At 41.7% G+C, this 15,474-nt stretch overlaps 1 protein-coding gene across 4 annotated transcripts in view; it reads left to right on the top strand.

Annotated features, from left to right (window-relative positions):
• The first annotated feature begins 1,539 nt into the window (after positions 1 to 1,539).
• The window catches only part of JMY (junction mediating and regulatory protein, p53 cofactor), a 79,342-nt gene continuing 65,407 nt past the window's right edge, over positions 1,540 to 15,474 (top strand). The window contains exon 1 of one of the 4 annotated variants that reach the window (XM_082375890.1): positions 1,540 to 10,129. In XM_082375890.1, the coding sequence (XP_082232016.1) occupies positions 9,089 to 10,129 (1,041 nt within the window). In that variant the 5' untranslated portion in view covers positions 1,540 to 9,088. The remainder of the gene's footprint in view (positions 10,130 to 15,474) is intronic. The other 3 variants (XM_082375888.1, XM_082375891.1, XM_082375889.1) reach the window with 3 other exon arrangements.

A 15,474-nucleotide genomic window follows, 5' to 3' on the forward strand; every position in this document is an offset into this window, starting at 1 on the left:
CTTCTTTGTATCCTTCCCCAGTCCTATTCATCTCCTTGTCTTCTCAAAGGTAAAACTATTTGGATATTATTGGTGTGTGTCCTGCCCTTGCATTTTAAAATACTTTTACCACATGAGTATAGATCTATAAATAATATAGAATGTCATTTTGCTTATTTAAAAATTGAAATGGGGGACTTCCTTGGTGGTCCAGTGGTTAAAACTTTGCCTTCCAATGCAGGGGGTACAGGTTCGATCCCTGGTCGGGGAACTGAGATCCCACATGCCTCATGGCCAAAAAACCAAAACATAAAACAGAAGCAATATTGTAACAAATTCAATAAAGACTTTAAAAATGGTACACATCAAAAAAAAAAAATTTAAAGAAAAAATAAATTGAAATGGCAAAAATATATAAAAAAGAAGAAAAAAACAACTAAAAAAAGAAAAAGAGAAAAACAAAAAAAAAATTTAAAAATAAAAAAAAATTGAAAAGGCATCATCATGTATATACCCAGCTGCAAATTCTTTTCTTCATTTAGCATTGCTTTTGCAATATATCTATGTTAATGTGTGTAAGGGTAATTAATTTTGCTTTAATGACTGCATGGTAGTTTTAAAAATTATTAATTTTATAATGAAGTTGTTTTAACACAGAAAAAATAAATATAATAAACTTTCATGTACTCGAGACCACATTTCATCATATAATAGCATTGTGCTATAATGCCATGTTAGTTCAGGTCTTTTTTAAAGAAACCAAACTTCCAGATACAATTGTAGCCTCTGAGCCCCTTTTCCTGATCCTAGTTCCCACCCTCCGTTCCTAGACACTATGACGAATTTATGATCCTGATGAATATTTTATTATTTTTCCTATATATTCATGATCCATAAACAAAATATAGTTGGGTTTTGAATGCTTTTAAATTTTATAGAAATGACAGGCATGCTTTTTTCTGCACATGCTTTTTTCATGTAACATCATGTTTCTGAGCTTTAACCATGCTGACAGACGGTGACTCTAGTTCTTGACAGATGTGGTGTTAGTTATTCATTGTCATTGCTGTATGTTTTTTCATCATGTAGCTATTCTACATATATTTATTGATTATTGTATGATGAAGATTTAGGTTGTTTCTAGGGTTTTTTTGTTTTGTTTTCTGGTTTTTTTTCTGGTTTTTTACTCTTATAAATACTACTACTAGGAACCTTGTGGAAGAGACATGGAGAGGCTCAGCCCAGATCCTCTTCCAAGGAATGGCTCGTTGCCTCACCTGCTGAGAGAGTTGCCAGTGTACAATCTTCATTCAGTCTTCACCTTTAGGGAATCACTTCAGCTTCATCCAGGGTTATATACCCTTCCAGGGACAACCCACATCCAACAACTGGGTGAATGCATAAACACCTGGCCCACTGTGGGAGCACCTCAGCTACAATGATCTCCATGGACTCAGGGGTATCAGGCCCCCACCACAGCTTGAGACCTCCTTCTCCTTACTCCTGCTCCCTCCTCTTTCTTTCCTCAGGTCTTGATCCCAAGGGCGTGTCCTAGTAAACAACCTGCATGTTAAACACTGCCAACGTTAACAGATTAAAGAAGAAAAATACGATTATCCCAATGCATGCCACAAGCTACTCTGTGGGAGAGAGTCCCCATGGAGGAGCACAGAAGCCCAGACATGTGAGGGAAGCAGCCATATTGGACACCCAGCCTGCTCAAGCCTCAAGAGAGAACCATCCAGCTAAGACCAATCAACCTGCAGTAACATGAGCGATAATAATAAATTGTTTTAAATTGTTAAGTTTGGGGGTGGTTTATTACAGAGTAATATATAAGGAGATCATAGCAATAGAAGACAACTTCCTTAACATGATAATGTATAGCTACCGAAAGCTAGGACAAATATTCTAAGAATGATAAATCTTTAGTTTCATTCCCATGAACATCCAAAAGATTAATAAACACCGGAACTGTTTCCAATAGATATTGTTTCAGAGGCTTTAGCTATAAGACATATGGTGGGCAGAATAATGCCCCACCCCCCAAAGATATCCACATGATAATCTTCAAAACTGTGACTATGTGAGGTTACCTGGCAAAGGGGAATTAAGGTTGCAGATGGAATTAAGGTTGCTCATCAGCAGACATAAAAATTATCCTGACCGTGTCTCTCCTCCTACGACAATCACTTTGATTATCTTTTGCTAGAAAAACTTAAAAATAGCAGAATCTAAGCTTTGAACTGAACTCTTACATTATTATTAATATTTTTCTGTGTTTAAGTTTCAAATAACTTATTTTTTAAAGTAAGTCCAAAGTGTCCTGATTTATACATCTCAATTAAAAAAAATCACAGTGAAAAAAAAAATTATCCTGGATTATCCCTGTGGTCCGATATAATCACAAAGGTCCTTAAAAATGGAAGAGGGAGGTAGAAGTCAAGAGTCAAAGGAGATGTGACAAGAGAAGCAGGATCTGTCTCTGAGAAGAAATGTCATGTGCTGTGGGAAGAATGTGGCCCACTATTGCTGGCTTACTAGATGGAGGGAGAGGCTAGACACCTGTGAATGTGGGCAGCTCCTAGAAGCTGGAAAGGGCTAGGAAATGGACTCTGCCCTGGAGCCTCTAGAAGAAACGCAGCCCCACAGACAACTTGACTTTAGCCCAGTGAGACTCGCTTCAGACTTCTGACCTCTAGAACCTTAAGATAATAAATTTGAGTTGTTTTAAGTCATTAAGTTGGTGGTAATTTGTTGAAGCAGCCATAGAAAACTAATACAAACCACATATATATAAAAGAAGGGATATAAGGATAGGAAAGTAAGTATGTATTTGGGAGAGGCATGTTGTTCTCTCTCTCAAACGTTTTTTTGGAAATGGCAGTTATTGTTTCAGGTTCTAGACTTTATTATGTAAAACTCACCCAGGTTATCTGCATCAAGTGACATGAATACAGGACTGGGTCTACGCAATGAGGAAGAACTCAAACCCTATTTAGTACTTAGCTTTGAATTTACCTTAGATCCTGAAAAATCATTTCAAACAAGATAATGAAGCCATACCTTGAAGATCTTCCTCAAGAGAGCCTGGAAATCTATTTCTGTTTCTAATTTCTAAAAAATTATTTGTGATGATCCACTCAAACTGAAGCCAATTACTAGAATGTGAGCACCACATTGTACTCTATTTGTGCCCTCGATGTGTCATGAATCAATGAATGAATAGTACCAAGGTTTTGTAAAGCACAGATGGTGTTGTGGCACCCATGAGAACGTGCATCTCAGATCTCCAAGTGTAATCCTGACAGCCCGGGTTGCTGCATTACGAATCCACCACATTTCCTCCAGGCTGCTCCCAGCCACTGACTGAGGAGATGGGGAGTATGGCAGGCCTGTTGCTGTGAGACACGAAACTCCTCTGACAGGTAACTTTGGCTTAAGGATTCCCCATTGACCTACAGAAAACACTCTAAACTGCATTGCACTCCGAGATGCTTTCTATTGAAACTTCCTTTCTTCCCCACTCCTTCACCACCACCAGTTCTCCCCTTTGCTCTGGCTCCCTCCCCATTTTTCCCTTAGAGGTGTTTCCCTCCAAATTCTCTTACACATCTAATCCCATCATTCTATCTGCTTATTGGAGGATCTTAATACTGTGGTTAAGGGTATGGGCTTCAAAGGATTCCCTAGATGGGACATTGAGAACAAAAGAGAAACAATTCAGTAGGTGCTCAAAGATTTAGGACATAAAGATATAGGATTAGGATTTAGTTCAAGGATGTGAGTGATGACAACTTAAATCTGGTTCTGAAGGGACTGATAACATACATTATTATGTAAATATACACAATGGAATTCCTTTTTTTTTCTGGTTTTCACTTTTTATTGTACTTACATTTAAATTACCATTAAATACTAAGCATAAGTATATGCTCATCTTATGCCCAGATTTTTGAAATTACAGATAAATGGATGGATGCCTTAAAAGATATTAGACATTGTAGAGTATATTAAACAACTGCAGAATAAGGGTGTCTCTATACTCTGACACATTTGGTGGTGCAACTCCATAGGGGCAGGAAGATAAATATGAGACTTCAGGCTGCAATTGGAGGAAAAATCTGTTCAGAACTGAGTGAGGAGCTTCTTGCACAATGGAATTCTTTTAAAAACAGTATCAAAGATGTATACTTATTAAAATTTTCAGGAGACATTATTACGTGAAAAAGATAGTTTACAAAGTAGTATTTATAGTGGGATCTCGCTTTTGTAAATAAGTATAGAAAAAAGTATAAAAATATCCATATCAAGGTTTTAAAAGTGGTATCTCTAGGTAGTATTTAAAGTTTCTTGTTTTGGTTTATCTGCAGTTTTAAATTTGTCTACAATGAACATGGGTTGCTTTTGTAATAATACCTAAGAAAGTTTTTTTAAAGTTGAAAGAAATATTGAAGTCCTTAATGAAGCATGCTACTCTTAGGTACTGTCAAACATTGAAAGCAGATTTGTATCAGATGTAAATTTTGTTCACCTTCTCAGCTCCCCTCAATTGCTTTTCTTTCTTTTTGCCACTGAGAGGCCCTGGCAAAAGGTGAGAGTCCTCTTTCTAAAATTTTCACTGGTGGTGAGTTGGGACAACGTACCAGTGGACATGTACCAGTGGCTGGTGCGAAGATTTAGGCGTTTGAAATGTAAGGGTAACGATAATATATAAGGATAATGGAAGTGGAGGGTTGTTATGAGATTGGGCTGTCATCCTAAGACTGATAATGCAAAAGCTGTGGGTAACTAACATTGTTCATAGACTTGAAGGTCACTCTCTCAGGACAAGAGGATTTAACATCCAAGCTAAGACCCTAGTGGATGTTGAAAACTTGCCATGAGGGTGACTCCTAGAAACCTGGAAAAAGCAATGAGCCTCCCAGAGCCTGAACTGAAATGCTTGAATTGCCATGGTATACAAAAGAGGAAGGGAATAAAAGACTCAGGGAAGTGGGAATGCTGGAATGGGTATGTTACGTGAGGCCAGAACAAATATGTTTCCCAGGAAGGTCCCAAGAATATGCCATTCACCAAGGGTGTTTGTTAGAAATGTGTTGGTGAGAGGGGCCCCAGCATCCCCGTGAAGTTCATTGTGGCTCTCCTTTGTAGGCCAGGGTTAAAGGCAGAAGTGGTCACAGAATTTGGCTCATTGATAGCAATGGGGACGAGAAGGCCCTGGAGCAACAGAGGCCATTGATAGCATTTCACCATCAGAGGTCAGAGGGTCACAATGTCCACAGTTATGGGATGCTTAATAAACCACAGCATCCCGAGGGGCAAAATAGCCGAGCAACCAATAGACACTGCTTAATATACATAGTCAAAATAGAGCCAGAATGGATGAGTGGGAGGTTGAGGGAAGTACTCAAAGTAGTCTCTTGCCCAGTTTTCAGTTTTCAGACCTGGTACCATTGACTGAAGAGATGACTGGGTCCCAGTGCAAAGAACTCTGCAATACATAATGATTTCCCCAGTGCTTCCCCAAAGGGATCTAGGCTGTGTACTTGAGTGACTGTTCACTGGGGAAAGGGAAATTCTCAGGCATTTCAAGGACTACTGAGGACAGGGTCTAAGTTGGCAACCAGAGACTTCATCGTGGGCTCTGTGGACCAGGTAATAAATGGAGTCTTGACCAAAGTCTGGGTCCACCAGGTATGTGAAGTCACCTGGTACTCATTTCCCTGGTCCCCAAATACATATTGGGATTGACATATGTGGCAGATGGAGTCACCCATACACTGAGTCTGTTGATGAGAGCTATCATAGCAGGGAAGTTCAAGTGGAAGCATCTGAAACTGCCTACCTCCCACCAAGATAGTGAATCAAAAGCACTATAACCCTGGAGAGGGATAGCAGAGATTAATGCCCCTCTTAAAGATGTAGGCATGGTTGTCCCTAGAATAGCTCTGTTTAATATGCTGGTCTGGTCCTTGCAGAATCCAGATGGATTCTAAAGACTATTACTAGCTCAACCAAGAAATAGTCCTGATCACAGCTGCCCAGCCAGATGTAGTTTCTTTGCTACAGCAGATAATATGGTCTCTGGTACTCAATATGCAGCCATTGATTTGGCAAATGTGTACTTTTCTATCCTAGTCAGGAAAGAAGATCAGAAACACTTTGCTCCAGGGCCATGTTAACTCTCCCACCATCTGCCATAATTTAGCCTGAAGACATCTGGACCACCTGGACATTTCACAGAATATCATATTGATACATTACACTGATGACATCATGGTGATCTGGCAGGATGAGTAAGAGGGTGCTGGCATGCTGGAGACATATGCACTCCAGAGGGAGGGAGACAAACTCTACAAAAATTCAGGCACTTGCCAACTCTGTAAAGTTTCTGCACATCCTATGGTCAGGTGTATGTCAGGACATTCCCTTCAAAGTAAAGGACAGATTGGTGCATGATGCAGCCACTACCACAATGACTGTTAAGCCTCCTTGGGCTTTGGATGCAACACATTCCACACCTAGGAAAACTGCTCCAGCTCATATATCAGGCAATGTGGAAGGTGCCAGCTTTGAGTAGGGCTCAAAGTAGAGAATGGCTCTGCAGCAGGTCCTCATTGCAGAACAAGCAACCCTGCCGCTTAGAACAAAAATCCCAGCACACCCTATGGTATTCGAGATGGCAGTAGTAGTAAAAGATATGGTGTGAAGTTTTCAGCAAGTCCCAGTGGGAGAATCACAACCCAGTCTCCTGGGGTTATGGAATAAGGTCAAAATGTAGATTTCTGTAGCTTTACTTATTCCCAGGGAGTATTTATACACTCAAGAGATCTTGCTTGACAATCAGATATAGCCCTAAATAAAGAATTGTAAAGTACTACAGTAACCTGCCATGGGAGTTTCAGTTTGTTTGTTTGTTTTATTTCTAGGATAACAGTTACTAAGATAGAGGAGAATAGAGGAGACCAGAAACAGTGAAACAACTTTTTTGACAAAATACAGTTGCCAGAGTATTGGGGGAAAATACTTAACACCTGTGTGACCACAAACAATTTTTCTCTAGCACTATTGTGATAAGACGTAATGTTGTGGATAAATATTGCAATTTTAATATACATGTAAATAAAAATACTTCCCATAAACATATTCTTTTGGCATTCATTCTTAGTATTTATACTTATCTATAATGTATTATAAGAAGAGAGCTACAATTATCTCATCACTTTTTATCAGAAAAACTGTTAGTAGTAACTTTTCCACAGAAAAGGAGAAATTTTTCTATAACGTGCTATTGTTTGCTTAGCTGGTGATACAGATTTGCAATGGCTTTTCTCTCTTTCTTCCTGCCTTTCAAAAGGTGTTATTTCTGATTTGCATTTGAGAGTTGCCACAAGTTCAGTTACAAGCTTTGAAAATGTATGGTTCACATAAAGAACTGTAAAAAGGTTTAAAAACCAGTCCTTTTCCCTTTTTGCTCATCCTGCCCTGCCCAAAGTGCCCCCATTTTTTTTTTTGGTCAGAGCAGATCTACAGGTCTAAAATGTCCAGCTGAGTGACAGGACTAAAGCTTTTGGCTGTTTATTCAGATGTTAGGACAATACTGAAGGAAGTATGGCTAACAATGCCAGGTTAATCCAAACGGTCTCGCATATATTTTAGAAATATGGATAAAAGTAACAAATAATTCCCATTGTACTTTACTGTGAATGCAGAATACCTGCAATATGAATTGGATACTAGCAGGAAAAAAGAATGCCAATAATATAAACTAGATTATAAGATCCACTAGGCAATTTTAAGAATTTTCATCATAGTTCAGTATGAACAGAATTCTTCAGATTTACATGATTTTTTTTTTTTTGGTATGTGCATTCTGGTAACTCATAATTGAATACTATTTCAAAAGACTCAAGTCAGTGACCTCACAAGGAGGTTCACAGAACAGCACACAATGATGAATCCTGAAGCAATAAAACACTGATGAACCGAGATGTAAACATTCATACTATTGGGACATGACTGAATTTTCATTTAATTTTATTTTGTTTTGGAGTTCTACTGGGTTGTCTTCAGACACCTTCCTTTCATATCTTAAACTGTATCGCAAGGGTACTAGGAGAGAGCCCAATAGTCTAGAGGATCCCAATAAAGCTTAGCACATAGTTCACATAACGTTACGGACTACTTCTTTCTGAATATAGGAGTTACCCCTCCGGGCGAATGGAGGAAAATTTACACCTGAGGGTACCTTTGAATGACTGGAGTTCAAAAATTCTCAGCTCCTCCACCTTCGTTCCTCTTTTCCTGGGTTCGGAGGCCACCTGCCCCGCAGAGTACACCTGCCCCTCTCTCTGCATGCGGGTCACTGGCTCCAGACCGCCGGAGAAGGAGGCTGAGTCGGAGGAAGAGAAGACTCAGGCGCGCGGCCGCGAGCGGGCGGGGGCGGGAGACGCAGAGGGGCGGGGCCGACGCGCGCGAGCGGGGTGTGCGCGCCTCCGCCGCCGCGTCACCAGCGTGCGGCACGTGCCCGTGTTTACGTCCCTCGTGGAGCCGCGACGTCAGCAGCCGAATGGCAACATTGTGGCGATACTGAGGCGCAGAGTTTAGGAGACGCGTCCCTCCGTTACGCCGGCTCCAGTGGGTCGGGAAGAAGAGGAGGAGGGGCGGGGAGATCGGTCCGGGCGAGTGGCGGAGGCTCACAAGCCCCCGGTCCCGACCACCTACCCGCCTGCCCGGCGCCAGGCAACCCGCGCCTCACCTCCGGAGCGCCGCAGACGCAGCACCGCGGCCTCGCTCGGGGGGCGGCCCGGGCGGGCGCGAGGCGCTGCCGCAGCGCAGGGCTTGTAAACAGATCCGGCCGCACGTGACCATGTGAACTACCTGCTCCTGCGACGCGTATTGTCTTTCCCGCGAGCCGCACCACAAAGGAGCGCGGCGGGTGCGAGTGCGAAGAGACGGGCGAGCGAGCGGGGAGAGCCGGCCGGCGCGCTAAGATGGCTGAAGGCTCCCGGCGAGGGTGAGCTGGGGGCGCGGTGCAGTCAGCCGGTGAGTCCTCGGGCGGGCAGGGCCGGCGGCGCCTTCCCCGCGGCCTGGCGCCGGAGCCACCATGTCGTTCGCGCTCGAGGAGACGCTCGAGTCGGACTGGGTGGCCGTGCGGCCCCATGTGTTCGACGAGCGCGAGAAGCACAAGTTCGTCTTCATCGTAGCCTGGAACGAGATTGAGGGCAAGTTTGCCATAACCTGCCACAACCGGACGGCCCAGAGGCAGAGGAGCGGCACCCGGGAGCAGGCGGGGGCGCGAGGGGGCGCTGAGCCTGGCGCACCCGCGTCCGACGGGACCCGGGGGCCGGGCAGCCCGGCGGGCAAGGGTCGCCCCGAGGCCACTGCCTCAGCGACTCTGGGCAGGAGCCCCGGGTCCCGGAGGCGCCTGGCCTGGGCGGAGGGAGGCTCTCCGCGGAGCGCGTGCAGCCTTCGGGGGGACCCACTGCTGCGGAGGTCGGCCGGCAAAGGGGCGGAGAGCCCTCTTCGGAGCCCAGTGCGGGCCAACTCCAGCCCGGTCCGGAGGACATCTGGAGGCAGGGATGTGGCGGGGGCCGCCGCTGCGGCAGCCCCGCCGGCGCCGAAGGAGGCCCCGGTGTCGTCGGTGCGGGTAGTGAGCGCCTGCGGGACGGTCACCGAGGAGATCGAGGTGCTGGAAATGGTGAGGGAGGACGAGGCGGACCCGGCGGCGCTGGCGCTCTCGGACGCTGAGCAGCCGCAGCCCGCCGCCGAGCTGGAGTCCCCGGCCGAGGAGTGCAGCTGGGCCGGGCTCTTTTCCTTCCAGGATCTGCGCGCGGTGCACCAGCAGCTGTGCTCCGTGAACTCGCAGCTGGAGCCGTGCCTGCCTGTGTTCCCCGAGGAGCCCTCGGGCATGTGGACGGTGCTGTTCGGGGGCGCCCCGGAGATGACCGAGCAGGAGATCGACACGCTGTGTTACCAGCTACAGGTTTACCTGGGTCACGGCCTGGACACCTGTGGCTGGAAGATCCTCTCCCAGGTACTCTTCACCGAGACCGATGACCCGGAGGAGTATTACGAAAGCCTTAGCGAGCTGCGGCAGAAGGGCTACGAAGAAGTGCTTCAGCGGGCCAGGAAGCGCATCCAGGAGGTAAGAACGTAGTCTGGGCTCCACTCATCGCTTTTGGTCCCTCCTCACTGCCGGAGGCTGGAGCCTCGGTCTAGGCTGTGCGCATTTGGGGCGCTTGTGTTTCTAGTTAGACAAGGGAAAAGAATGGTTCCTGACCTATCTCCCTCTTTATTCCTTTCAGTAGTGGGGAAAACCGTGGCTTTCCTTATTTGCCCTCTGAAGGAACTTTGATAAGTCTTTAGATTTCCGCCTCCCACTTAACACATAGATTCTATAAAGTGCTCTGTTTGCTACTAAGTACTGGTAATAAGATTAAAGCCATTTAGCAGAAAGCTGTCCCATAAATATAAGCTAAATGAGCGTTTCTCTTTGTCCCTGAAGTTGTTTCCAGCAATAATTACCCAGATTATTAACCTTACTTTCCTGGCGTCATGTTCATTTATTCAAAGTGGTTTGTCTTATGGAACAAAAACGGTCAGTTTTTTGTCTCCATATGTCATTTGGCAACTTAGGCAAATTTAAAAATCATTGTCCTCCAGATGAGTGGCCTGTCCAAATGAAAAACCCCCTACTGACAATTGGATGCAAATGGACTTTGAAAGGTTTTATACACACTCTAGGAATATAGCCAGTCTTTAAAGAGGGCTCATGTTTCACTCTTGTTTTAGGCAGAAAAAAGGCCCTGGGCAGGAATGTTTATTATGCTTTTGGACTTGAGGAGTAAAAGTAGTGCAAACACTTTTTCAAACGAATCTTTAAAATAACAGGAAACAATGGGAAAAGGTCTGAATGGTTATACACAGGGAGCTCTACGATGTGGAAAAGATACGTATAATTTGGGGTCATGTGTACTTATCAGCTTTTGCCGGAAAAACTGCTAAAGAAGTACTCTCGTTTTTAAAGCAATTTATTATTTTTAGTATTAGTATCAGTTGAGGTTGGAGTTGAGGTGGGGGAATGCCCCCTTTTATCATGTTTATATTGCTGACATTGTGTTGTCATCTGTCAGCCTTGCCTATGTTTATGTACTACTTGAATCCTGCTATTAGTGCTACGAAGCTGGAGCCTTGTGGTTTCTTCATAGAATATTACGAAGTTTTTGTTAGACTTAAGGATTTAGGAAATAATAGTTTATCACTTATCCCACAGTGCTCTCTTAAAACTTAGAGTGAATCCAGGTTTTGACTTCTGTTAGTTTACTTTATGTTATAAACATCACCGATCATAGTATGATCCTGTAGTTCCAGGAATCTGTTTTTATTTCCCTTTTTATCATCTTACTTCTGGAGTCTGTGTTCTACCTTAAATCCTTTCTGGAAGGAAGTGACAAATCTTAAAATGGTCACATTCTCTTTAGAGTTTTAATAGTGACCGGTATTTCTTTTAAACTGCAAGGACAAAGTTAGTGCTTCTTTCGCTTATTCATTTTACAGGTATATATTATCCTTTTTTTTAAACTTTCTATTTTTTAATCCCTGAATGATGTAGGTATGTCTGCTTTCAACTTTACTGATACTCAGAAAAAATAATTCTCTCTGGTCATTTCATTCAAACTGGGTCAAAAACGAAGGCTGCTGAAAAATATAGTTAATTAGAGTTTTCTAGAACTCATGTACTTTTTTGAAAAAGAGTATTTTTCCTAATTAAGGTTATATTGACCATAATGTTTTATTCTCTTCAACAGAGAAAATTTAAACTTTTAATGAGTATTTTGTTTTGGGAAAAACTCTAAATGAAGTCTATTATAAATGCATTGAACATTAAATACATAAATTTTTGGTTCTTCGCTTAGTTGAACAGTATTTGAAAAATAGCTATCAAGGACAACAAATAGTTTCAGTTATAATGCCCACCCTGATTTCTACTGGAAGGTTATTTTGGAAGAAATTAAGCTCAGTAGGGGGAAAGAATTGCATGATTAATTAGTGATGTCTGCCATGGGCGTGACAGTGGGAGTGTATAGCATAACTGCCATATTTTTTTTTCTTCCCTATCTGCTTAAATTTTTTGCTGTCTTAATAGTTTGCAGTACCGTTTTTTTAGGTAAAATCATTGTAGAAGTTGTGTCATTTTTGTTTTATCAGTTCTATTGAGTTAGTAATTATGTCTAAATCTTTTTTTTTTTTAAATTCCCAGTTCCACAATTCTTGTGGAATTGGCTATAGGTTTTTAAAAACTAGGTATATGTGGTAAAGCAAACATATTCTTAGGTATGTGTTGCTGGAAAATTTGATCCTTTGGTCATGTTTTTCCTTTAATTTCTCTGAATCTGTTTTCCGGTTCTTTTTTCTACAGTCTTCCTTTTCCTATCCATTTAAAGGTTTCAGTTTAGAGACCACACCTATTTGTGCAAAATGGTCAGTAAATTGTGGAAGGAGGGTTTTTTTTTAATAGAACAGACTGTACAACGAGACTGTAAACTTCTCAAGGTCACCAGCCTTGACAGTATCATGGAATTCTCTTCTTTGCCACCCCTAGTTCAGGGCCACACGTCTTGTGAGCACTCTTAATAATAGTGGACAAAGGACACCAATTTTTTGTTGTTGTTGTTGTTGTTTTTTAGTGTTGCAGGAATTTAAAAGATTTAGAAGTGTCATTTTAATGTAAAGTTGTGAGTAAATAAAAATTTTGAGCTGATAAATGTAAATTCCTCAAGGGACCATACTGTTTAAAAACTAGGAGAAAAATCTCTTAAAACTGTAAATACTGTACGTAACTTCCTAAATAAGGAGTTGTTATCTGGGGTTGGTGAATTTCCTATAAATTGAGGGGAGCTATAGATGGACTTTAATAGAGTACCTTAAGTAGAATGCATAGGCGCCTGTATATGCATAGGCATAGTCACAGTTTTGGAGGGAAAGGCTTAAAGGTGTTCTTCAAAAAGAGCCTTAAAACCACAATTATAAATTATCTGCTTTGTAAGCTTAGGACATAACCTCTATTGGAATTTAATTTTTGGAATATATTTATGATTTAATATGGGGTTATAAGAAGCAGTCCTATATCTGTCTTGTGGAGTATTGAAGAATTAAACCTTAAGTTTTCTGCCAGAAGTTTTTGTTAATGGTTTACAAATTTGGTCAAATGACTAGTTTGTGAGGTGGTACAATTTATACAATACTAATGAAATTATTTTTAAATGACATAAGAATTGTAGATTGTATACTACTTAGGGCTTTAATCTTGAGTACAAATGAAATGTGAAATTTATTACATGGTAGGCTTGTCTTGGACTTTTACAAGGATTTACTGTAAGTAGTGCTATTTATATAGCGAGCACTAAATCCCTGAATGAATCAAGTGCCACCAAGACCTCTTGGAATGATTTCTACAGTAGCCTTGGTTGTTGGTTAAAGCTAAGTATCATATTACAAGCCATACTGTGGTTTACCTTTGATGACGTGGATTTTGTAAATAATGGTTTCAGTATAAGGACAACTATTGAAATGATTGTGGTCCTTTAGATAGTAAACCTTAACTATGACGGTAGGCTTGATTAAAATCTAAAAATCATTGTTCACTTTGGAATTTATGATGTTTATAAAACTGCTCAATTCTAACTTTTCCAGTTGAAACCACTGAGAGAAACATGTGTTTTCAAAAGTGCCATGTAAGGCACACAGTAGACAGAGCGTACTCTGTTTGGATTCAGAAAAATCTGGGCTTGAATTAGTACTCATCACTTCTGTGACCTGTTTAGTTATTTAACCTCTTTAAAACAGAGAAATGGGGGAAATGCTTAAAGGATTTCTGAAGACTTAAGACATGAAAAAGTACCTAACAATGTGTTTGGCACTTATAAAGGAGGCTTCCAGAAAGTGTTGTTTCAAGGCAATGTAAATATTGGCACTACTTAGGTATTGGGGCGCTTCACATTACCTATCCCCTTTCATCCTCCACTCTATCTTTTGAGACAAGTGGCGTTTTATACGTATTTTACTGAAGCAGAAGTTGAGATTTGGCCAATTTTAAACTGCTGAGGAGTGACTAAACTCAGAGATTCAAACTTGATTTGTCCTAATCCAAATATAGGCCTTTTCTGCACATGCCTTGTTTCCCTGATGACATTAGAAAGGATGTCAGTCTCCGCTCCTGAGAATGGGAGGGTGGCATCAATAATTTAAAATCTAGTCAGGTCAATAATGAACTTTTAAATTAAGGTAACTTGTTTGTTTTACTTCAAATTAATCATGATAGGCATAGTGCAGGGCATAGTCCACACGTTGTGTTTTAGGAGAAGTAGGTTGCCTAGGGTGCAAGGATGGGTTTATGTTAGACAAGCGTGCCCAATCATTGTTTTCCTTTGTATTTTAAAATGACTATAAACAACTCCTGACTTGAGTTGTTTAAGAGAAGGGGCAAGGAGCTCTATGAAGATTGTTTATTTATCACCCCTCTTCCCAATTATGACTTTACTAATTTTCCTGGAAAACTAAGATTAGCTATAAAACTCCAGAGCACTGCTGAAGCCCCAACTACAGACAGTCCCCGACTTAAGGTGGTTCAGCTTTAAGATGATGTGAAAGTGGTACGCATTCAGTAGGAACCGTATTTCAAATTTTGATCTTTTCTGGGTACCTTACTCTTGTAACACTGGGCAGCACACTGCCGCTCCCAGTCAGCCACAGGATCACTAGGGTAAAGAACCGTTCTGTGCCCATACGGCCTTTCTGTTTTCACTGTCAGTACAGTGTTCAATCAATTACATGAGATATTTATCACTTCATTATAAAATAAGCTTTTGTTAGATGATTTTTACCCAAGTGTAGGCTAATGTGAGTGTTCTGAGCATATTTAAGGTAGGCTAGACTAAGCTGTAAAGTTCAGTGGGTTAGGTGTATTAAATGCAGTTCTGACTTACAATACTTTCAACTTATGATGGGTTTATCGGGCAGTAACCCCAGTGTAAGTCAAGGAAGATCTGTGTATACGTTAGAGAAATGACAGTCGTTTAGGAGTCCTAGGATGCTGGTCTTTGGGCCAGTGAGCCACAACGCATGATTAGGTATAAATAGTAGAAGCAGTCTCGGGAAGGACATAATGTACTTAGTTGCAGAGGAGAGAGCTGTTCTGCCTGGATATTTCCATAAACCTGGTGCAAACTGCTCTTTTACTGTAAAACAGTTAAGGAATAATGAAGCTAAATGAATTTTGTGGGATTCTTGAAAGTTGTGATGAAAGACAACGTTATTTTAACAGCTGGAAACTGTTAAAATAATGACTTAGATAATTTATCTCTTTCTTCAATCCTATGTCCCAATAAACTTTTGGCCATTTGTCATATTACTGAAAAGAAAAAAAGGTAGATGTAGAAAAAAAGTTGAATGTATGTTTCTCAGTTAGTGTTTCTGTAAAACAGAAACATG

The sequence above is a fragment of the Balaenoptera borealis genome (assembly GCF_965194805.1).
Source record: "Balaenoptera borealis genome assembly, chromosome: 2".
In the NCBI taxonomy this organism is placed as follows: domain Eukaryota; kingdom Metazoa; phylum Chordata; class Mammalia; order Artiodactyla; family Balaenopteridae; genus Balaenoptera; species Balaenoptera borealis.